The sequence below is a fragment of the Drosophila sechellia genome, chromosome 3R, assembly GCF_004382195.2.
Source record: "Drosophila sechellia strain sech25 chromosome 3R, ASM438219v1, whole genome shotgun sequence".
NCBI classification, from domain to species: domain Eukaryota; kingdom Metazoa; phylum Arthropoda; class Insecta; order Diptera; family Drosophilidae; genus Drosophila; species Drosophila sechellia.
The window spans coordinates 8,063,469-8,085,928 of NC_045952.1; the positions used below are offsets into that span (position 1 = coordinate 8,063,469).

At 42.4% G+C, this 22,460-nt stretch overlaps 3 protein-coding genes and 1 long non-coding RNA gene across 11 annotated transcripts; 3 read left to right on the top strand and 1 right to left on the bottom strand.

The window, feature by feature from the left end:
• Nucleotides 1-106: 106 nt before the first annotated feature.
• On the top strand, nucleotides 107-16,655 carry LOC6619260 (signal transducer and transcription activator). 8 transcript variants are annotated; one of them, XM_032723253.1, is made up of 10 exons: nucleotides 115-306; nucleotides 9,891-10,303; nucleotides 10,430-11,460; nucleotides 11,529-12,008; nucleotides 12,067-12,324; nucleotides 12,383-12,583; nucleotides 12,629-12,764; nucleotides 13,271-13,441; nucleotides 14,531-14,808; nucleotides 15,422-16,655. In XM_032723253.1, exons 2-9 carry the CDS (start codon nucleotides 10,179-10,181, stop codon nucleotides 14,583-14,585), a joined length of 2,457 nt encoding a protein of 818 aa, XP_032579144.1. In that variant the 5' UTR covers nucleotides 115-306; nucleotides 9,891-10,178; the 3' UTR covers nucleotides 14,586-14,808; nucleotides 15,422-16,655. The 8 variants fall into 8 exon arrangements, with proteins under 8 accessions (XP_032579149.1, XP_032579144.1, XP_032579146.1 ...); XM_032723255.1 differs by lacking the exon at nucleotides 115-306 and adding an exon at nucleotides 1,303-1,680 and having other exon boundaries at nucleotides 13,271-13,533; XM_032723252.1 differs by lacking the exon at nucleotides 115-306 and adding an exon at nucleotides 1,303-1,680.
• LOC6619261 (metallothionein-4) lies at nucleotides 16,653-17,147 on the bottom strand. The gene is made up of 2 exons (XM_002043442.2): nucleotides 16,915-17,147; nucleotides 16,653-16,847 (listed from the first exon to the last, which is right to left on the bottom strand). The coding sequence occupies exons 1-2, from the start codon at nucleotides 16,937-16,939 to the stop codon at nucleotides 16,738-16,740; spliced, it is 135 nt and encodes a 44-aa protein (XP_002043478.1). The 5' UTR covers nucleotides 16,940-17,147; the 3' UTR covers nucleotides 16,653-16,737.
• A 41-nt stretch (nucleotides 17,148-17,188) lies between these two features.
• On the top strand, nucleotides 17,189-17,629 carry LOC116801779 (metallothionein-2). The gene is made up of 2 exons (XM_032723260.1): nucleotides 17,189-17,350; nucleotides 17,428-17,629. The coding sequence occupies exons 1-2, from the start codon at nucleotides 17,326-17,328 to the stop codon at nucleotides 17,526-17,528; spliced, it is 126 nt and encodes a 41-aa protein (XP_032579151.1). The 5' UTR covers nucleotides 17,189-17,325; the 3' UTR covers nucleotides 17,529-17,629.
• Nucleotides 17,630-20,505: 2,876 nt separating this feature from the next.
• Nucleotides 20,506-22,436, top strand: LOC116801780. Its single transcript, XR_004362223.1, has 3 exons — nucleotides 20,506-21,445; nucleotides 21,504-21,631; nucleotides 21,690-22,436. It is a non-coding gene; the product is annotated as an uncharacterized LOC116801780 (long non-coding RNA).
• The last annotated feature ends 24 nt before the right edge of the window (nucleotides 22,437-22,460 follow it).

Here is a 22,460-nt window from a genome sequence, read left to right on the forward strand (position 1 = left end):
CGATTATCTTAATCGTTTTTAAAGCGCGCGCCATTTCTTGTGACAGGTGGCAACTCCGGCGATTAAGCGATAACATCTTTTGCGGGGGCGCTGTCTATCGAAATCTGCTGGTAGTCGCGTTCGGAAAATTCCGAGTGCTCGTAAAACGAAAACAACGTAATTTTAGTGCGTTTAAAAAGTGATATTTAAGATTTGTTGCCCTGGAATTAAGTGGCCCAACAGCCGTGAGCTGCAGGCGGTGTTGTTTTAAGGATGAAAAGCGTTTTTCCCCCAACACCTGCCATAACCAAAAAGCCAATCTGAGAGGTGAGTGATTTGCTGTGCTGCGCCGATTGTGGACTGGATTAATTATTTAAGGTCTATTGATTAGACGGGGCCCATCCTTAAAAAACCCCTCTCCGAACAACCCTCTTCATTTAAAGGGGGGCGTGGGGTGGCATTCCCATGCTCGCTTGTTGCTGCGCACAACAGGTGAAAATTCAGGAGTCGCGTATGTTTATGTGCAGAATACACAAGAGTAGACAAAAAACCATTAATTGTGCTTCTCTGCGACTGGGGTAACCTTGACTTTCGGTGGACAAATCAATCAAATGCAATTAATTACACCGCCAGCGGTGCATATGTGTGGGTGGCAACTCGTGTGTGTACAGACAACATGCGCACTCATATCTGCGGCGCCACAATGGTGCGAAAATGGGTGTAAACCCCCTTTGATAAATGTTTGTTTATCGCAATTAGCTTCGCAAATTGTTTATTCTTTTGCAGCCGACAGTGCTGTTACTTAACAGGGCTGCTCGGGTTGCAGTCCGGGCTATCCGAGTTTTGCACCATCACATTAATATTACTTATAAAAATAACTTCAATCAACTTATTTTTCTTTAAATAATTCACAAATTTTATTGTGATATTATCATCATATATATTTTAGGTGTTGAACGTATATTTCGTAACTTTTTTCGTCTCATTGTTTCTTTTAGAACATCTTTACGAAAAATCCTAAATTCTATTTATTTAATTATACCAATCTATTAGTATTAAGAATCAATCAACATTTTCTTACTAAAGTTAGCGAGCTCTTGCTACTTTTCCATTGGTCCATGGTTACTAACAATACTTTAGTACGTTGCTCTATAAAATAAAATCAACTTAATTTCTAATTAGAATTCGCTATCTGCTCGGGCTGACAGAGACTTAACAGAGGGAATCGATAACCACTGTTAACAGCGATTGTTCACATGTGTTCATCGTCCGATGGTATCGCATGTGGATCGCTTTCGCTCCAACTCTAGAGACGCGGCAGTCGTTTTTTAGCCACTAAAGGGAATTGTTCGAATGCGGAGCAATTTTCAAATGCGCAACCAGTTGAATTCTTTTGCAAGTGCACTTTGTTTTCAAGGATTCGGTTAACTGATAGGATTTCCTTTGGTCGAGACTCCAGTTTTTTTTTCTAAATTCTCAGTTCGTGTGCGGGTGTGCATGTGTGTTCCGTCTCCCTCGCACTGCGTCGTGTGTGTAATGTTTGTGTGTGCGTGAAGCGAGCGCGATTTAAAAATAAAACGGCAAATACATAATAAAAAATATCGAAGAGCAACAGCGGCAGGCGTACCAATACAAACAAACCGATACCAGCCAGCCGTGTGTGTTTACACAGTGTTGTGCGTTGGTGTTTGTGTACCAAAGGTAAATAGAAAATAGGAGAAAAAGAGCAACAAATTTAAGAGTGGTGGGGGGTACGTATATAAATGCGTGTATGGGTGGGAGGACTCCGCTGCAATTGTGCACTGCGCAAAAAGTGTGGGTGGCTTATGAGTGGGTGGGCGTGTGGGCTTTGTGGGCGTGTAGTGGTTCCGCAAGGCCTTCAGGAAGGTTCTCTGCCATTTGGGCACACATTCGATGCACCATCATCATGTGTTTCCACTTGACGCTTTATTTATACATCAACAAAATACCCACACACATGCACATGTGTGCTTCACGCTCCTGTTTCCCGGTCTTCTTCTTCCCCGTTCATTGTTGTTTCCTGGAAAGCCCATAAAAACAAAGGCAACAAGAATTTCGAGTGCAATAGCACAAATGGCAGCAACAACAACACTGATATCGAGTATATTAGCTGTTCCCCATCTCACCGTCCCACTCGCTCCCTTGCACAGCGAGAAAAGCGAGGCTATAAAACTAAAAATTATATATATTTAATGTCCTCTGTATACAAAATTAGGCTATTTTGTATAAATACATAATACAATTTTTTCTATAAAGCATTGGTAAATTAATCCCATGTGTTGTGGCCCACCACCTGCTATCAAAAAATTTGGCAACACACTATTTTTCCAAGTATCTGGCGTACGGGGCCCTCATATTCACATGCTACTCTTGCTTTCATACGTCGCCGACTTCTGCGCGCTCAACACTTTTATCTTGTCGCTGTCGTCGGTCGCCTACTGCCCCCTCCTCCGTCGCGGGCTACCCCTCTCTCCACCCTGTCTTCTTGGCCTGGCTATAACCCGGCTGTCTTCTACCACTTCGGACACATTACGATTGTCAGCTACGCCGACGTTAGTTAACCCCTTGGCGTTTCACATTTGATAAACTCGATCGGATTGCTGTGGACACCGTAGATTATCATTGGTCATAGTGGGTACTCCAATCAATGGCCAGGTGGACGGTCAACTTATGTTGACAGAGGGGTTTCGTCTATGTCAACTAATATAACGCATACATTATATAAATACCATTATTTATTAATAGTGGTTAAAATCATTTATTTTATAGGTAAAAGTGTGATACAATATGATATTGTTATACTTTATTCAGAATTGTATTTCCGTTCTGAGAAACTATATTTTACATAAAAAGTTGACCCTGATTTGAAAGAAAGTAGTAATGTAGTTTTTTTAGAAATTCAAAATGCCACGATACTTTCCTTAAAACTATAGGGTACTCAAAGTTCGTTTCCCCAATCAGTCCTTCAATATCGTGTTGGAACTCACTCCCGTCAGATGTGAACATATGTATTTATGCAGCAAAGTTTATCGCCACAAATCCGGTCCACCACATGTGTTTAAAGTTATTTCTGGACCTTCGGTATGGGCAGTGCTAATTATTACGCGATTATGAGAATCACTATCCTCCAGCGCAAATCAAGCCGGCTTCTTATCGGCGACTCTCCTTATTATTTACTTTGTTACATTGACAACTCGTTATCAAAGTCGTTTATTGCGTTGCATTTAATCGTTGTAAATGGAGCACTCTGCTGCGGCTTCAATCGATTGGGTCCCTACTGTACTTACACATATTGTGCCTGCTTATCGCCAGCAAAAATGCTTTTCTGGTGAGTAGTAGATGGCCCCCGAACTAGCGAATCAAAACTTCAATCTTTATTTTCCGAGGAACTTATTAATAAAGTATTTTACAAATATTATTGTCAATATGCCGAATAATCAAGTTTTAAACCTGAAAATCTGTCTAGCTCGTAAGCAAAGCTGTACTTATTATTAAAAAATTAATGATCATATTTATTTGACTTAATATTCCTTGAAAACCCCAAATAATAATGATATGTAATGATAACTGAGTGATACCTAACCTTGAATGTCTTTGTTGACAGTTTGGACAAATGTTCTTTAATTAATTTATTTTCTGACAAATAGACTTGTGCACATATTTTATGAGCTTAAGATCGGTGGGATTCATGAACTGATAAGTGAGGTCATCGGGGCAAGTGTGACAACAAACATTGATCTGTTCGCGGAACGAGCATTATGAGGTGATAAGAAGCCGTGTGCCGACACACTACTTAGCCCAATATACCCCAATCGATCCGGTGTTTCTCGGTAGACGAAACAAAAGCCGACAACCATCGTGCAAAATGTCAGGCGAGCAGCAACGATAAATGATTACTTAAATAATACTTGGTGGTTCATGGGGTGGCGGGGCTCTTTGGGCTCGTCTGGGGGTGGTGCAACGGCGAGGTTCCCATTGTCGGGGTACGTCGAACACCCACACAACCTCAAGGCAAAGAACACTGAGGCATGCTTATTAAACTTTTATGAGTAAAAAAACAAATACCACAAACGGCTCTCGTTTCTCACAGGGCAATCGTAAGTGTGTGTGCGTTGTTTATAAAAAATTGAACAAGAAAAATATAAAATGAACGCGGCTGGCTGGCACAAATGTCGAAGCAGCAGAAAGCAAAAAGCGAAAAGAACAGCCAGGAACAACAAAGGCAGCACCCCCGCGCTTTGGGGTTTGGAATCGTCGGTTTTCGAAGTGGTCAGAAATGCTTGGACGCCACACCAAGGGCCGAGGAAATCTACTACAACAATCCGAACTTTGATGGCATGCCCATACAAATTTTCCCCCCACCGAGTGCATGACGAATATTCAAATTGGTGTGTCCAACTCAAAGAAGGGGAATTTTTTTTAAGTTATATACCAACACTTTTATGGTTTATTTAAATAAATTGTATTATTGCTAACACATGTATGAACGTCGAGATCGCTAGAAATTTAAAAGCATGCAGATTCTACGCCCACAATATTTTGTGTTTTAGTATTTGCTATTTTTATCGATATTTCAAATGGATTTTGAATTCCCATTTTATTTGAATACAGAAAGTTTGTTTCCGCGCATCGAGGTACCACTGTCCCACTTTACCTTTTATGATACGTAGTTCCAACCAGTCTTATCAGTGCCGTGCTGCTGCCATAAAACTTTCCACTTGCCGCACTTGGATTCCTTGGAGCTTTTCAGTTCGCATGAAAATTGAGATCTTTTCTATCTGCGGCTATATCTTGTTTATACGCCCACTTTGCAGATAACACGTTTTCTAGAATTTTCGCTGTGGCAATAGGCCAGATATTGTGTGTGCATACTGCTTACGGGGATTATTCTCCATCTGAATCTGCGGATTGTTTATCCCAAAGATTTCGCATCGCAGATATAGAAAGAAAACAAAGTGACTCGGTGTGTGGAGTAACGATTGCCTGGTGCTCGGCGACGAATGAGTCATCATCCGACCAAATGCTTATCTAAAATGCGCCTATTCGGCATTTTTTTTTAGCTCGGCATATTAATCACACGACTAAAAGTGCAACTGGGCTGTTTCCTCTATCTTCCTCCCCCCTCCTCTGTCCATCTTCCCATTTCTCATCGTATTTCTCTGCTGTTTGCGATTCGCTTTTTGTTTGCCGAACAACGGCAGCGAAAAGACAACTTTTGTGTGGGCAGCTGGCCGGCGAGAGCTTGTTGAGAATCTGTATCTCGTGCGCACAGATACAAAAGTATCTACACATGTTCGTACAAATAGGCAAACACAATCCGTTGGTCAAGAATGTATGTATGCCATAACAATTGGCACTCAATTGTAAATGCATATTACTATGAGCTGCGGGTTTTCCCCCGGCGATCGCTGAACTGACTTATATTTTTCTTGGATCCGCTGCTTTACATGCACAGCCCACAACAAACAACGGATGCAAAAAGCAGCCCAACCAGTTCGCTTTTCACTGCAGCTGGCAAACCACTTTCATTATATGCACTGGTTTTTCATTGTGGAAAACTCAAGCCTCAAGGTCGCAGGAGGCACTGGTTTTTTCTGTGCGCATACTGCTTAACTGTGAAGCAATAGAGATTATAAAAAATTAATTTAGTTCTCAGAACGTTGGAAATTCCCATTGGTACTTGCTAGGATGCATATAAACTGTCATACTTCCGGGCGCTGAAAAAGCGATTTGATTAGATATGTATGTATTATACTATATATGCATTGGATATACGGCGATTCTTCGAATGCTTGCCCAAAAGATAGACGTCAATGCAAATTCAAGTTTTGCAACTGAAAACATTTTTGCCGTCGAGAGATCGAAATGAATTTATATACATACATTTAAAAAAATTGAAAGAGCTGCGTTCGTTCGTTACACATTTGTTGTGCTTGTGGTTGGAATATACTCGTGTTTGCGTGCTTGAGGCGCTTTTGAGGTCTGTGGAGGTCTGTTGTATACACGATTTTAACCCCCTAAAGCCGGCCAGCCGCGGGCGTTTCTCATTCACCTCTCCATTTGGCCCAGAAGCCCCTGTGGACATGTGTGAACATTTACAACCGCGTATAAATAACGCCGACTAACGTGTTTGCCTGCAACCAACTAAGTATACTTCCCATTTCAACTCCCCCACTCCCCCCTGAACAAACTGACATTCTATATGTGGTCTATATGGCGCTATAAATCGCTGCAGTTGGTGGGATCGTGCGGGGGGAGATGGGTTCAGTGGGGCTTCATTGGGTAACTACCGGTTTTCGCGGCTTTTGCGGTAAAGTTAATGCCGGCCGATGTTTTAGCTACAAAGCAAAGCAACAAACACGCATCATAATAATAAACGATGATTTTTCTTTAAAAATTCATTATATTTCGGTATTCGAAATTACACGTTTCCTTTTGTGTACATATACTTTCCAAGTTGTTCCGAGAATCGTAGCCAAAAGCATGCTACTAAGGGTTATACAAATTAGAAAAAAAAAGCATCACACACTTTCACACAATTAAAATAAAAACATTTTTGATTTGATAAAGTCTTCATGTGTTAGAAATTGTGCATAATTGTTATTATAATTTAAAACCAACGTTAAGGGCGCTTATCGCAGGAAGTTGGATAAGTCGAACTTTAATGCTTGAAAATTTCGAAAGATGTGTATTTGCACACATAAGTAGTGAGAATTATTAACATCAAGATAAATATAATAATGTTATTATATATATATTTTTTTAGCATTAGCCACAAGGTCACGTTTCATAAATTTTCTACAACTTGAATGAGCTATTTAATTGAAACATTTTTTTCGTAGTGTGCTTTTTCGCTGACGTCACGTGCTGGAGATATTTTTCGCTTTCAGCGCAGTCAATAGCGAAACTTAAAAATGCCGCAAAACTTTTTTATCGCGTCTGGGTCTGTGCTTGGTTTGTTTAGCCTTTGTTTTTGTTTTCATTCAGCGTTTGCTGCTCGTGCGGCTGGCGGAAAGAAAACTGGATTTCAGTACAAAATCAAAAAACATTCAGAGCCAAAAAAGGATTTGATTCGATATCAACAAGTTCTTCCTAACTAAGTTGTTTTAAAAATACACTTTTGATTTAAAATGCTCTTAGTTTGCCTTAGATTGGACGCCTATATACGTTAGGTTGCCGGAATATTTAAGTCCCACATGTCGCTGTGGTCCCAAAAGACAGCACATGGCCAAAAACTGTAGCGATATAGAGCCCCCGAGAGAGGCGGTGGCCACCCAGTCATCCATCCATGCATTTTTGGGTCTAATTATGGGGTGCGGTTGGTTATTTCGTTGATAATATACACCGGCGTTTCCCCTTTTGTGACCCTCGAAGAGGCGATGTGCGTAAATTAACATAATAATTCCATTAACCGAATTTCATAATAACATCTTTGTGGACAAAAGCATTTTTCGCATACGTCGGTCAGTAGTTTCGCAGTTCCTAATAAACGAAAACTCTAGTCGCTTTTCCGCGAAGCCGTTGAGGGCTATTTAAAGTTAGTAAATTGACCGATAAGTGCCTGCTTCGGTTTTCCACCTAATCATCTTTCGTGGCAATTGATTCATCGATGCCTTTTGGTCAACGCGCTATCAGAGCATGGTAATAATATATGAATAAGGCAAATTTCCAGCAAACACTGATTATTCTAACTACTTCATCGAAATTTTCATATCATTCTTAATGTTTGGCCGTACTTACTTTGTCATTCACGTTTGCGCCTTATCAAGTGAAAGGTTTCGGGTATAAAAGTGGGCAGTCAAATTAGCCAAGCCTTTAGTTGAATTCGTTCAATCGATCGGTAAACACCTGTAGACAATTCATAACTTCACATATAATCATTAATTGCCGTGATAGAAAAGCGATCTCCCCATTGTGGCAATACAGCGATTAGCTATCGCTTGGCAAATTGTTTGTAAACAGTCTGCTCACAGCCACCTGACAGCCTCTGCTCTACTCAGATAACCCAAGTGAGATCAGGAACAGTTCCCCATAAAGCCTGCGAATCGATACGAGAAATCGAAACATCTACTTCTGTTTCGTCTGAAGCTTTTCCATCGATAACCCTCGTAGCGGGTGACTCACCTGGGATGCAATTGTGTGTCTTTAGTATTTTGCAGCTTTTCACGCTGATAACTAATGGAAAAGTACTTCTAAGGCCGCAATTCGACGGTGCTCCTAATAAGAATAAACAAAAAACTATTTTTGCCAACTTGACTGAGTTTCTTCCAGCTGACTTGGCACATTAGAGGCATCCAAAAGCAAACCAGAACCTTGAACCACTTTACTGTGGACTTAAAAGTGCCGAAGGGCAGAAAAAGAAAGAGCAGCCGGCAGCACTGACTTATGAATAGAAAGAAACCTGCCTGCGAGCTAGTCCAAACTACCTCTTACCACCACACACCACACAGTCGCATTGGTTCCATCTACCTAAGCTGACTTACTCCCTGACTCTCGTACCTAGTGAGCCGCACATCCGAACTCGAATGCGGTTCCTGGGGGTCAGGTATCGGCGCGACCTGTTTTGATCATCCACCTCCTCCAACCCTAAAGTCCCTTCGCTTGGGCTGCATTTTCGGGCTTGTTTCGGCCATTAGATCCTTATCTAATTTTGTTGCCTGGACTGGAGTCGCCTGGAAGTGGACTGGTGGACTGGTTTGCCTTGTTTACACCACTCTTTCAACTTCTTCGTTTTCTTGGGCCATTCATATTTGCTACGTGAGCGTCGCGCTGGCCTTTTTTCCGGGTAACTACAGAAATTAGCGTATCGACCACAAAAGCAAACACGTTTCGGTTCGGGTTTGGCTTTCGGGTCTGTGAGTCTGGACCCTGCGTCTGGATTACCGCTCATTTACGGTCACGTTTCGACGACAAGGAATTGTCGCCGGTGGTGCGGACTTGGCTAAGAATCATCGCGGCACGAAGGAGAAGGGCTCGACCGGTTGCCAACGACGTTGGCACCGGCACCGCCACCGCCACCAGGCTGCCTTATCAGCACTATTTAGCATGACCATAAAGAGTCATATTCCCCACGGATCGCACTCGGACTCGGACTCGCCCGGTGGTGCAATTAATTTTCACACCTGTTGTTCGGAGCGTCTCGAATTCACCTCACGCGTTGGTTTGTCTCGTTTTTTGTTTACTTTCTCACTTGCGTGCGAGCTGGTTTTTCTCGGTGTGTTTGTCATTTGCAATAATTTTTCGTTATGGTAATAAAAGGCTAAAGCCAGCATGGTCGCATTCATTGGGCTCTTTACCGCGCTCATAAAGCCACATTCTATGAGCTCACGACACGGCTGGGAGATCTGCTTCCTCCTCTGAAATTACACATCTAATTATATTTCCATTACCTAAATTGAAAACATTTCATTCGGCAGTGGAATTATTTAAGAAACCTAACGTAAACAAAACAGTGAATATCAGCGTACGAAACAACAGAGGTTTTCCTTTAAGAATTTGAGTTTTGAGCAATGTAAATATGTTTCGAATGTAAACAAGTACAATTATCAGCACTTTATGATGTGTAACACTATGGAAGGCGTAACAAAGATGTGTTACTGATTAACATTTACTTTACCTTTCGATATGACACAAACATGACTCTGCTTATTGTTAATATTTGACCGAGGGGAGACCCAAACCTTGATAGATAAGTCCACAATTGGCCGTCTTTATGGGATACCACATCGAGTACGAGCTGCAGTGCAAATATTGTTAAAAGTCAGACTGGGGTCGCATCTACGAATCGCACAAAACCATAGCCGTCATCACATCACATATTTATCCAATATTAGGAGACATTATCGACATCGCACTTACCCTTATATGTACATATGCTTGTGTATTTATAGTTTCCTCCTCCTAACCATACTAAATTCAAACCAAGTCAGAAAAACACGATCTAGTTCGCATGCATGCGACTGCATTTTATGGACGCCTCAGACTCATTTGCCTGTGGAAGCCAGCAGGACATTGATCGGCCCAAGAGCCAGCTCAAAAAGTCCCAGAACAGAAACTGAATCCGAGCCAGAATCAGAAATACCTCAACCGTTGCACTTATCACCATACACATTCAGCTGTCACAGCTTAGCATCCAAAATCACTATACCATCATCATATCCATCGGGTAGAGCAAGAGCATGAGCTTGTGGAAGCGCATCGCCAGCCATGCCGACTGCGAGCAGCGCATGGCGGCTTACTACGAGGAGAAGGGTATGCTCGAGCTGCGCATCTGCTTGGCGCCCTGGATCGAAGACAGGATAATGTGAGTAGAGTGGGGAGTTGGGGGTGATGGGGTAGATTAAAGTCAGCAGCAGCTTACGAACGAACAATAAGTACGCTTAGATCTTTTTGGAAAGCATAATCTTATGAATCTCTTTTACCCCTGTAGGTCCGAACAAATAACGCCCAACACTACCGATCAGTTGGAGCGCGTGGCCCTAAAGTTCAACGAAGATCTGCAGCAAAAGCTTCTATCCACGCGCACCGCCAGCGACCAGGCCCACAAGTTCCGGGTGGTGGAGCTTTGCGCCCTCATCCAACGCATCTCCGCCGTTGAGCTCTACACACATCTGCGCAGCGGTCTACAAAAAGAGTTGCAGTTGGTCACCGAGAAGAGCGTGGCTGCAACCGCAGGCCAATCAATACCGCTAAATCCCTACAACATGAACAACACTCCCATGGTTACCGGCTACATGGTGGACCCCAGTGATCTGCTGACGGTGTCCAACAGCTGCAATCCGCCAGTTGTTCAGGGCATAGGACCCATCCACAATGTGCAAAATCCAGGCATTGCCTCCCCAGCCCTCGGTATGGTCACACCCAAGGTGGAGCTGTACGAGATGCAACATCAGATCATGCAGGCCCTCAATGAGTTTGGCAACTGTGCCAATGCCTTGAAGCTGCTTGCCCAGAACTACAGTTACATGCTAAACTCCACATCCTCGCCGAACGCAGAAGCTGCCTACAGAAGTCTTATCGAGGAAAAGGCGGCCATCGTACTCAAAATGCGTCGCAGCTTTATGTACTACGAGTCGCTGTACGAGATGGTCATACACGAGCTCAAGAACTGGCGCCACCAACAATCGCAAGCCGGAAACGGAGCTCCCTTTAATGAGAGCTCCCTGGATGATATTCAGCGCTGCTTTGAGATGCTCGGAAGCTTTATCGCACACATGCTGGCTGCCTTTAAAGAGCTGATGCGCGTACGTCTGGTCACCGAAGAGCCGGAGCTCACACATCTGCTTGAACAGGTGCAGAACGCGCAGAAAAACCTGGTATGCTCCGCCTTTATCGTCGACAAACAGCCCCCGCAAGTGATGAAGACCAACACACGCTTCGCAGCGTCTGTGCGCTGTCTAATCGGTTCTGAGCTGGGCATTCACAACAATCCACCCACAGTCGAGTGCATCATAATGTCAGGTAAGAATAATGAGTAGTTTCTCTGCTCCTCAATATATATACCTAAATTTTCCACTTCTTATTCACAGAGATCCAGGCGCAACGGTTCGTTACGCGCAATACTCAGATGGATAATAGTAGCCTTTCCGGTCAATCATCGGGCGAGATTCAAAACGCCTCTAGCACCATGGAGTATCAGCAAAACAACCATGTTTTCTCCGCCAGTTTCCGAAACATGCAGCTGAAGAAGATCAAGCGGGCCGAAAAGAAGGGCACTGAGAGCGTGATGGACGAAAAGTTCGCCCTGTTCTTCTACACCACTACCATCGTGAACAATTTCCAGATCCGTGTGTGGACCTTGTCCTTACCAGTGGTGGTTATTGTGCACGGCAATCAGGAGCCCCAATCTTGGGCTACCATTACTTGGGACAATGCGTTTGCGGAGATTGTTCGCGATCCCTTCATGATTACCGACCGCGTTACCTGGGCCCAGCTGTCAGTCGCGTTGAACATCAAATTCGGATCTTGCACAGGGCGTTCTCTGACCATTGATAACCTGGATTTCCTATGTGAGTTGGATCTCTATTATTTGTTGATGATCGATATTTATTTTCGTTGTTTTTACAGACGAGAAACTCCAGCGTGAGGAGCGGTCTGAGTACATTACGTGGAACCAATTCTGTAAGGAGCCCATGCCCGATCGGTCCTTTACATTCTGGGAGTGGTTCTTTGCCATCATGAAACTCACCAAAGATCACATGTTGGGCATGTGGAAAGCAGGCTGCATTATGGGCTTCATCAACAAGACCAAGGCTCAGACTGATCTGCTGCGTTCAGTCTATGGAATCGGAACATTCCTGCTCCGCTTCTCCGACAGCGAGCTCGGTTTGTTAAAAATACTTACCTATTTTAGGTAACAAAAAATAAATGTTATAAACCCCAGGTGGAGTCACTATCGCCTACGTAAACGAAAATGGACTGGTCACCATGCTGGCGCCATGGACTGCACGTGATTTCCAGGTGCTGAACCTGGCCGATCGCATTCGAGATCTGGACGTGCTTTGCTGGCTGCACCCTACCGATCGGAATGCGAGTCCCGTGAAGAGGGACGTCGCCTTTGGTGAGTTCTACTCGAAGCGTCAAGGTAAGAATGCAATCAAAGATAACACGGTCCAACACTCCTAATTAGAACCTGAACCCCTCGTTCTAGATCCCGTGACCGGTTATGTGAAGAGCACATTGCACGTTCACGTTTGTAGAAACGGAGAGAATGGATCTACTAGTGGAACACCGCATCATGCTCAGGAAAGCATGCAACTGGGAAAGTAAGTTTTGGAAGCCGACGCCACAGCCAAATCGACCGCCAACAGCCACAACAAAAACAATAAACCATTTCTTACCTATTGAGTTTATACTTGGCTTCACAGCTTGAGTGGAGAGCTAATGTTTGGGCCGAGATGATCGATAAAGCCTCTATGTTATGGCTGATCCGCCCTTTTTGTTTCTGCTTGTTTGCTTTACTTTACATTGATTAAGATTATGTTTTTGACCAAAAAGTTTAATCAGATTGCAATACTTTGAATTCGAAAAAAAAAGTAAAGGGGCAAAAAGTCGAAACCGAATGCGTTTGTTCCTGACTAATCCGAACTTGAGGCTCTTTTCTTAACAAACTAATAAAACTAATTGGATACTCTTTCTGAGCTCTTTTGATAAGCTCTCCATTTCACTCGTCTCTACTTATTTGTACTTACACAGAAACTTACCTACCCTACTCTTTGTTTATTTTCATTTTCTACCTTTTGCGGCTATTGATTTTTTGGTGATGGTTCAGTATCTCGCCACAAAGCGGCATCACTTTCTATAGCCCAGGCCGACTTGAGGAATCAGATTCCGATGCTAGCGAAACGGCCGAGGCCCTAGAGAGAATTGTGATAGGCGCTCAACCCAACGATCCTGTGATAAGTGAAATCACTGATGCCTTATTGACCAGCAACTATAGACAGTACGTTTACTATTAATGATCTTATGCTGTGCCACCGCCTGCACCTGATGGCCGGGTACTGGGCGCTAGTTGATTGTGCCATTTACCGAAAGGTATAACATTATAGCTAAGTTTCGCATTCAAATCACTCAACTCCGATCACTGCAACCCGTTCACTTGTTGATACTTCCCGCGCTCTTCGTCCGCATTCACTCACGCCCTAATAGCGCTCTCATCCGATCGATCCGTCCTGACCGCCATCTCCCAGTTCCCCAATCAAATTGCAGTTGGCTACTTCATTCTCATACCATTGCATCGCCTCAGTTTATCCCTGGTTCCCTGGCTCTCTCGAATGAGATAACTAACTATACTCGTATGCCTAGACGTTCGCAATTTAGTTTTAAGAGACTTAATTACTTACGTTTCGTTTTGTGTTAAGTGAGTCTTTTATATTTTTCACTTTATGTTCAAAGTATTGCCATCTCTTTAAACTTTTCAGGCACAACTTGATCAATTTTGTAAGACATTTGCAAAAATTTAAAAAAAAAACATGCCCTCTAACCTTTATCTTTACCCTTTTCTTATTTCGCTTTGAACGCAGCTTGCAGAATAGCACCATCATGCACCTATAAATCTGATCTTAACCAATCTGAGTTAACCAATCAAGCGACATAGGCAGTTTCAGATTGAAAAAGAAAAACTAATAAAATTGACAAGTGTTTAAAATTGCTAATTGCTACACTAGACTTAAAATACTCCTGTGTGCCCCTTTGTAAGGGTTGTTGTTCGATTACTTGCATGTTCGTTGCTGTTGTCATTTTTATTACGAACTTAAGCTCAATTTGATGTTATTGTTATTAAATTGAATGTTAAGTGAATCCTTCACTCTCAATTGTTGGGGATTAGCTTCCATTAAAGCTTGCGCAACATATCCCTATTACAAATTTGTAATAAGTTCAGCACTTTGGCCATTTCATTATTTTATGCCCTCATCTAATGCATCCATCCCACCTTTTCCTTGGACCGCCTGCATGATTTTGATTTAAAAACCTCCGGTTCATTATTATTTCTTTTCTAATTTTACACAACTTTGTTCAAAACCTCTTTTAGTGGTGACTTTGGAATGGCGGACTTCGACACGATTACAAACTTTGAGAACTTTTGAAACTAAGAAACTATAACAACTATAGAAGCCTACGTATAAACGAAATCAAATAAACTCCTGAACGTGTGTCGCTATCTTGGAAGTCCGACGATGACGATTCCGCCACCTCAACGATTGCAACGATCTGGCGCATGACTCATTGTGCTAATCGAAAGTTTTATTTAATGTTATCTAGATGTAATTATTAGATTTGGGAATGCATCGTAGTGGAAGGTTTTGTTTGGTATGTATTTCATCTCTTGATATTTATTATTTCACCTCAAAAATCACTTAAGCGCACTAAGATTTTGCTACGCCTTCGGGTCAGATCGAAAAAGAACGAAACAAGTTGTAGTTAAATGTTTTTAATAAGCAAGTGAATAGATAAAAAAATATATATATAGTAACGAAGAGGTTTATTATGCTACGTACTAAATGTTCGCGATTGTTAATTGTTAATCGTATTTTGAGCGTTATTCGTCGTTTTATGCTATGTACAAACGTTATACACAAATAAACTAGAGAAAGGATACGGATTCCGGCACGGAAGTAAGCTGGTTTCAATGGTCATGGATCTGTTTGCTTTTTAAGACTAGCTAGAAGAGTTGAAACTTCGTACAGGGAACGAAACAAATTACGAATTTACATGCAGAATATCTATATATATTTATATACGTATATATGTACACAAGCGCTTTCTTGCCGCAGATGGTGAAACTATTTTTAAAAACCAACTTAGCTGCGAATTTTAAATGTTACTCGTGTACCTACTACTTGCGACTAAGAACTATTAAGAACTATTTTCGTACGTTTTCGTTTATACATTTTATATTGAACTCTTACCTTTTTCCTTGCAGCTTTTTGTGAAACGCCAAAACACAAGAACAACATCAACAACAATAAGATCTAGCCGATCAATGCATGCAACACAAACACCATCAGCTCACAGCCAGAACATTGTCTATATTATATATCGTGATTATGATTGTGTCTGACTTAAGCAAAATTTAGAATTTCTGTGTTGTAGAAACCTTTGGAATGTGTCCGCACGTTGTTTTATATTTTTATATATACCTTTTATATATGTATGCAAATGATATGATTTCAATTTGTGCACTATGACATGTTCGTCTGTGACAAAGCATTACGTTTAGATGATACTGACGAGATAATCGGTTTAGTTAGTGAGTAACTATTTGTTGAATCTAAATTTTTGATTTTGATTTTAATTTTATGGAATAATTTTAAAACTTTGATATACAAATTACTTCGCGTGCTAAGCCTATGTTAAACGAAAGTGGAAAAACAATCAACGAGAGCAGCAACGCAGGGATTGATTGCTTTAATTTTAGTTATAATCTAAGTAACATTGAATTGCTTTATGTAACCCCATTTTTTATTGGCTTCCAATGCTGAAAATGCGCAAAAATTTGAACTAATCAATGTATATTTTTTTGAAACTTGTTTGTTTGAGTCATCAGGGCAGAGTTTGCAATGCATTTCAAATGCGCCACATGCGATTGCCTTTTTAGTCAGCTATTAGAGACACGAGGACCATATTACGTTTGTTTGAGAGATCGTAAACATAATCATTTATGTATGTAAACAACATCAATAACACAATACTACACTTAGCTTTGTACGTGAACCTTAAGAATTTTATAAGACTTAAGTACACCCCAAATAAATATACAATTCAATAAACTTGAAACACTTAAATGCGAACGGGAGCGGATTTCCTTTTGTGTACTCACAATTTGCGAAACCAAATGTAATACTGTGTACGTAAAGTTTTAATGTTTAATTGTGAAAGCTATTGCACACACACATTCCCCAAAAACTATAAACAAAAAGCACACAACACACAGATAAACACGAGAGAAGCTCGCCAAAAACAATGTTGATATTTGGATACTATTATTTGATTGTCCTGTCCTCACGGTGTACTTGAACTAATTGTGTACATTGTGTAAGTGTTTTAAATGTAATTTCGAACGCTAATTGGGTGTGCAATTTCTAAAGCTAATGTGGGAAAAAACTAAAGAACTATTCTTGTCAAAATGGCCAATAAAGATTTGATTTTAAACATTAGTTTCAATTGATTGTTTATTTATTTCGTTGTCATGCCAAAGGGTCTTTCATCACACAGATGAGCTCGAGAAGGGTCCTGTATCTAGTTTTTGGTGGAGCAGCACTTGTCCTTGGGTCCGTTCTTGCAGGAGCACTGGCACTGCTGGCTGCAGGCGCAGTTGTCGCCGCACTTGGTGGCGGAGCACTGGCAGTCTAAGGGATTAAGTCGGGAAATTAGCAGCCGCACTTGATTACCTAGTATGATTACTAGTATACTCACTTGTTCCACAAGCCTTGCAACCCATTGTGTGTTTATATATTTTGCTGTTGAATTTATTAAAATAAACTTGATTCACTTAGCCGTTAGCTAGCACTGTTTGATGATTGTCGACCGGCGGTCCAGCATTCTTATAGTGCTTCTACTGCTTTGCGCAACAAGAAAATCGATTCCTGTTATCAGTGCGTGTGCAAATCGCTTTATCATCGCCGGGCACAAAAAGCATTATGCTTTTGCGCACGCCGATCGAGCTGCACACGGCTTTCTTATCTTATCGGGCAGCACGGCCCACAGTTTCGATTGGACTGGATCGGGTATAAAGAGGAGGGTTTCCCAACCAGAAGGCATCAACAAGTTCAACAAGCTTCGAAGACTCGGAAATACCGCAGTAAATAAACCAAAAAATACAACAATATGCCTTGCAAGGGATGTGGAAACAGTGAGTACAAATCACCCCAAATGGGACAACTTATAGTTTATAAAGTTATACTAATAGAATGAACTCTCCACCTCTAGACTGCCAGTGCTCAGCCGGAAAGTGCGGAGGTAACTGCGCCGGAAACAGCCAATGCCAATGCGCCGCCAAGACGGGAGCCAAGTGCTGTCAGGCCAAGTGATGGCCGGATCCATTTGGATTAGGTTAAATAGTCTCTAATAGTTGTTACAAACCCCCGACTGAAGCTGAATAAAACCCATTGTAATGTTGTGCTTATCTTAATTAAATATGACTATTAATTATTGAAAATGTAGCACTTTAAGTGCTTTCAAAAATGAAAACATAAGAAAAGCTTTCTTATTGCCAATTGTTAACTGATCTATTCAGTTCGTCATAGAGTTATCAGTCCACATTCCACATTTTGTGAAAACAATATTAAATCCTAAACATTATGAATCGTATTATAAATTTATTTAGTTTTATTTTATTTATTTATTTAATTTAGTGCTTGCCTCTAAAGTAGCTCTAAGCCATCATGCATAAAAGTAAAAAATAACTGAAAAAATGTTCAGGCATTTGTGACGGAAGTCTTCATTCCCAGGCCTCACTTTGGGCATAAGTTTATAATCTACGGGGTTTATTTAATTTACAGCGAAGCAAAACAGCTCGCTACCACTTTCTATGGCCCATTTAGCCAAGTGTGGTTAGTGTGGTTGGCTGTGGAGCAGGTGCGTTAGTTGAAGGGCCATCAGCCGACAGAGAAGAGGACTCGAGTCGCCGCAGTCTTTAAATGTGCAACTTGGAGGGGCCACTGCTGGCAGTGGCGAGCAGCGAAGTGCCAGAGTCGTGTCCTTGCCACACTGCTCGGAGGAGTCCTCTAGGATGCGTGCCGTAAACAGGTTGAAATGGCAGGATGGCAGGCAAGTGGTTAAACATCTGGCAGATTGAAAGCCGAGAAGGACACGCTCTCTGTCTGTCTGTCAATTCGCATCCGAAAGATGCATTAAGCGCGCTAATTGCAGTTGACAATCTTATTTAACAGGCAGCCGAATTGGGGGAACTGCCGGATCCGGAGGCCAAGGTAATCTAGTTGGATATCCTTCGAGCTTGGCTCTTGGCCGAAATTCCCATTTCAGCGATTTAATATCGTTAAGCGGCGGAAATGGAATCGCGCCAGGTAACTGCTCACTGCTAACTGATTTTTGCTTTGCCGTTCCTTTCCGCCAAGTCATCAAAGTTAATTCGTATGGGTGGAAGTTTGAGCTATGATGTTTTTACAGCCATTTCCCGCTTCGAAATGCCAGTCAGCCGTTTTGCCTTGCTCTGCTCTATTTGCTTTGTTTTGCTTCCTGGCCGGAAATTCGTGTCACACCATTTGCCAGTTGCTGCCTGATAAAGTGACACGTCGGCATTGAAAGTTGCAGGCTGCAAGTGGGTCACGCGATGCGTTTAAATCTCGGCTTAGGGGCGCATACGCAACCAAAGCAGTGACGCACACGGGGCGTATACGCGATGCCTCTTTGTGGGCACTCTTAAAGCGCAAACGCAAACAGTTAATTACGACATTAAGTTTTCATGTCGCAGCGAAGTGAAACGGAGCAGAGCGGAAACAACTGCAATGCGGGCACTTCGTGAGGACTTTGTCGCCAGGCGAAAGGCGAAAAAGGACGAGGCGCCCGGCGCATCACTTATGCATAAGAACATTTTAACTTTTCGCTGGCCACTTTCGACCCTCGACGGGATCAGGGATAAGGCATAAGGGATCGGGGAATGCAGAATACGGTACACGGTATTCCGGAAACATGGCGACAAAGGACACGGGCTCGTGTTTATCTTTGCGTGTGAATCTCGCCTCCTGGCAGTGTAAAGTTGCTCTACGGTGAAATCAAATTATCCACACAAGTGGCGAGAAGTTTTTGGCAGGCAACGAAACATAAATTAATGAAATGCACAAAAACTGTGAAGCCACCGTGGAGTCACCCGCCCGCCCCCTTTGTGTGCAAATATTCTTAATAATTTATTACAATTTGTTTGCTAAGCGCTTCGAAACTTTCTTGAACTTTTCAACATAAATTAACAGATTAGTCGGCAGCCGTCGCGTCGAGTGGCAGACTCTATGCTCCCTCCCCCGCCAACCAAATTTAAGCCAGGAGCCGGTTGACCCAAAAGCCCCAGGAAAACCCAAACAGACTGGGCCCAGACAGGTCCTGCTTCAGTTTTGGCTCAGCTGTTCCGGTGTCCCTGCGTTAATTTCCATCTCCCAACGAGCTGGGAAAACTTTGCACCAGCACGCGCACAGAGGTGCGCTTGTGATCCAACCGCTGTGGCTAACACTATAAATCTTGGCCAATTTGCAAATCTCTCCCCTTCGCCGCCTTTTGTGGCTTGGTGGTCCGGAGCCCGTGGGGGCATGGTTTCACACATTCACCATAAAGTATTCATTTTTAATTCATTTCATTTGCTGACCCCTAAGCGAAATTTCTGAACAAATATGTAAGGGAATAACTCTTCGACTTTTAAAATTAAACTATTTCAAATCTGTGATTATTTAAGTGGCAGAGCAATCGAAGTGCTTAAAGAATTTACTGCTCCAAGATATAAAATAATTTATTACTCTACTTGTATTTAAAAGTAAACTTCTTCTTTTGATTTTATTTTGTTAAGACAAATATCCAATGGTATTGAGCATCAAGGGACTTAGTTTCACTGCAGTTCAATAAAGTTATTTATTTTCGTTTATTACTTTTCTCATCACTTTAAACATTTAAGTTGGAAAATGAAAACTGTCGACATAGACATTCATTTGATATGGTTGTTCACGTTCGTGAGCATGTTGGAATCCCAGGTGCGTAATCAAACAGGACCACCCACCACCCATCAGGTGGTGGCCTTTGGGGCCGCTTATCTGTCAGGTCGCTTATCAATCGCTTTGGCGGCACTTTTCCATTTTTTTCTCGATTCGTGTTCAGTTTTCGGTTGCCACTGATTTCCCCAAGCACTTTAAGGCCATGACACCGGGTTCAGGGTTCAGGGGTCGCGTGGTCAGGGTGCAAGTAAATGTGTCACCTCATGATTGCCATAACTAAGGCCAAGCAAAGCCATTAGGGCGGCACATCCTGCGGTTGCAGGAAGTCCTTTGCCCTTTGTTGACAGCAATTTCATATGCACGACTGCACCATTACACAATGTGTCACCCATTGCAAAGACAAAGGCGGGCCCAGGATACGCCTCCAATCCCCAATCTGCAGTACCCGCCTGTCCATTCGCCTGTCAGTCAGTGGAGCCAACAAACAAAATTACAGTTTTGTCCTTGTTGACCATTAGATTTATTATAAAACTTTAATGCAACTTTCGCAACACATGCAGAGTTGTATGGGTGTGTGTGTATGTGTTAATGCCGTAATGTTGTTAATTAAGTGAACATGGCAAGCGCCCTGACCTGGCAGCTGTCCAGTATCAGTATGTACATATCGTGTCCTGTCAACCGCCCCCCTTTAAAATCCCTGCCACCTGTCAGTTGCAACCGGAGAATTTCAGAGGAAGAAGAGCCCAGGGCTCCAGGATTGCACAGCTCCATGGGCTGCATGGGTCAGAGAAAAATGCAGAGTGTCAGCGACGATTCCAAAGCAGTTCCGAATGCCATCCGGTGGAGCAATGGGTCGGTCCGTGCCTCATTAGCTAACTGTGCACGTGCACAAATCAATTTGGCTCTGCCGAGCTCGCCCTTTTGCAGCCAAGCTAAAAACAATCATACGACGCGTTGTCCAAACGGCAATCAAAGTCAACTGCTTTCAGTGGTGAAGGAAATCTCACACTGGACGGAAACTACGAAGTGAAGCATTTGTTCCTTTGGTGTTTGGTGAGAGCTGCAATTTTCAAATCTATTTCTATCATTTATAATCTATTTGAATAATAGGTACTAAAGATAGTTACAATAGCATAACAAGCATTTTGATATTGAAAGCTTCAGGATAAAATGTTAAGTTCGCTTTTTTAATTTATATTTAAATTAAGCTTTGTTGGGAAAGTAAAACACTACATTGTGACATGATGAGATGTAGCACGTTGTCATCGTAAAAAAGGCTCAAATGTTAAAGCGTAAGTTTAAATTTACGAGGCAAATTAAGATGAAATGTTTTTCTGAGTGCAAATACAGTTAAAGTACGAGGATGTCGTGGTATGTTTTAATAAGCAATGGCTTAGGAGGATCCAGAAGGATGGCACATTGGGTGCTTCAGTTGCCAGCCAGTCAGCCAGAAGAACCCCAAGATTGCCTCAGTTTCGGTAAGTATAATGCAGTTTTTGCCCACACACTCACTCAGCTGATGCTTATCTATCGCAGTGCTTGCCAACCGTACTGATAAGTGCACTTCATGATGCTCAAATTATATGGCTGCCTGGGAACGAGCGCCATCAGCATTACGCCCATGAAGCACAAACATATTCACATTGTTGCACAGGCTATTAAACACGGTGGGTGCGCGCGGGAGGGGGAGAAATGCATTTTTAATGCAGCGCAAATGTGGCAAGTGCTTGGCCGGGCTTAGAGCTTGCTAGCTTGCTTTTAGTTAACCAGAATTCGTGGTACAGCTGGGTGTGCTGTGCCGGCACCATCCATTGGCAAACTTTGGACCCAATTAAACACCAATTAGTGGGATGTGGTGGGTGGGCTGCTGAAGTTTCGGCTTAGCAAAACTTTTGATTTTTTCGGCAGCGATTTTCCGACCCTTGCTCTGCGCCTATTTAACGACCTTCGATTGAGCAGCTCAAGTACAGGCTCGTTTTCACGTAGTCCTCGTTTTAATTGTAAGTGGCTCTTGAGGACAGTCGGTTGGAAAATTAAATCAGCGCGAACTACTCTAATGTAGTTGGAAACAATCACGTGACCTGGTTGCCCAATGCCCGGAGGATAATGTCATAAATTAATCAACCCATGTCCACGGACCGCAAACCGCAAGCTGAAGCTGTTTATTGGTTGGATAAACACAGAGATTAGGGACAGGAAACAATAATTAGTCTAAGGTTATAAATATAAATATTTTTGAAATGTAAGAACTAAAAACTACCTGACTTTTAAAATTGTACATGCTACATTATACTTTCAGTGGAACTT

What these genes read in the sequence shown, in the direction of transcription:
- LOC6619260 (XM_032723253.1), top strand. Translation starts at nt 10,179, where the DNA reads ATGAGCTTGTGGAAGCGCATCGCCAGCCATGCCGACTGCGAGCAGCGC. An exon ending in CGAGTGCATCATAATGTCAG is followed by an intron (nt 11,461 to 11,528) that starts GTAAGAATAATG and finishes TCTTATTCACAG; the next exon opens with AGATCCAGGCGCAACGGTTC. An exon ending in TTGACCAGCAACTATAGACA is followed by an intron (nt 13,442 to 14,530) that starts GTACGTTTACTA and finishes AACCTCTTTTAG; the next exon opens with TGGTGACTTTGGAATGGCGG.
- LOC6619261 (XM_002043442.2), bottom strand. Translation starts at nt 16,939, where the DNA reads ATGGGTTGCAAGGCTTGTGGAACAA. An exon ending in TTGCAAGGCTTGTGGAACAA is followed by an intron (nt 16,848 to 16,914) that starts GTGAGTATACTA and finishes TTAATCCCTTAG; the next exon opens with ACTGCCAGTGCTCCGCCACC.
- LOC116801779 (XM_032723260.1), top strand. Translation starts at nt 17,326, where the DNA reads ATGCCTTGCAAGGGATGTGGAAACA. An exon ending in TTGCAAGGGATGTGGAAACA is followed by an intron (nt 17,351 to 17,427) that starts GTGAGTACAAAT and finishes CTCCACCTCTAG; the next exon opens with ACTGCCAGTGCTCAGCCGGA.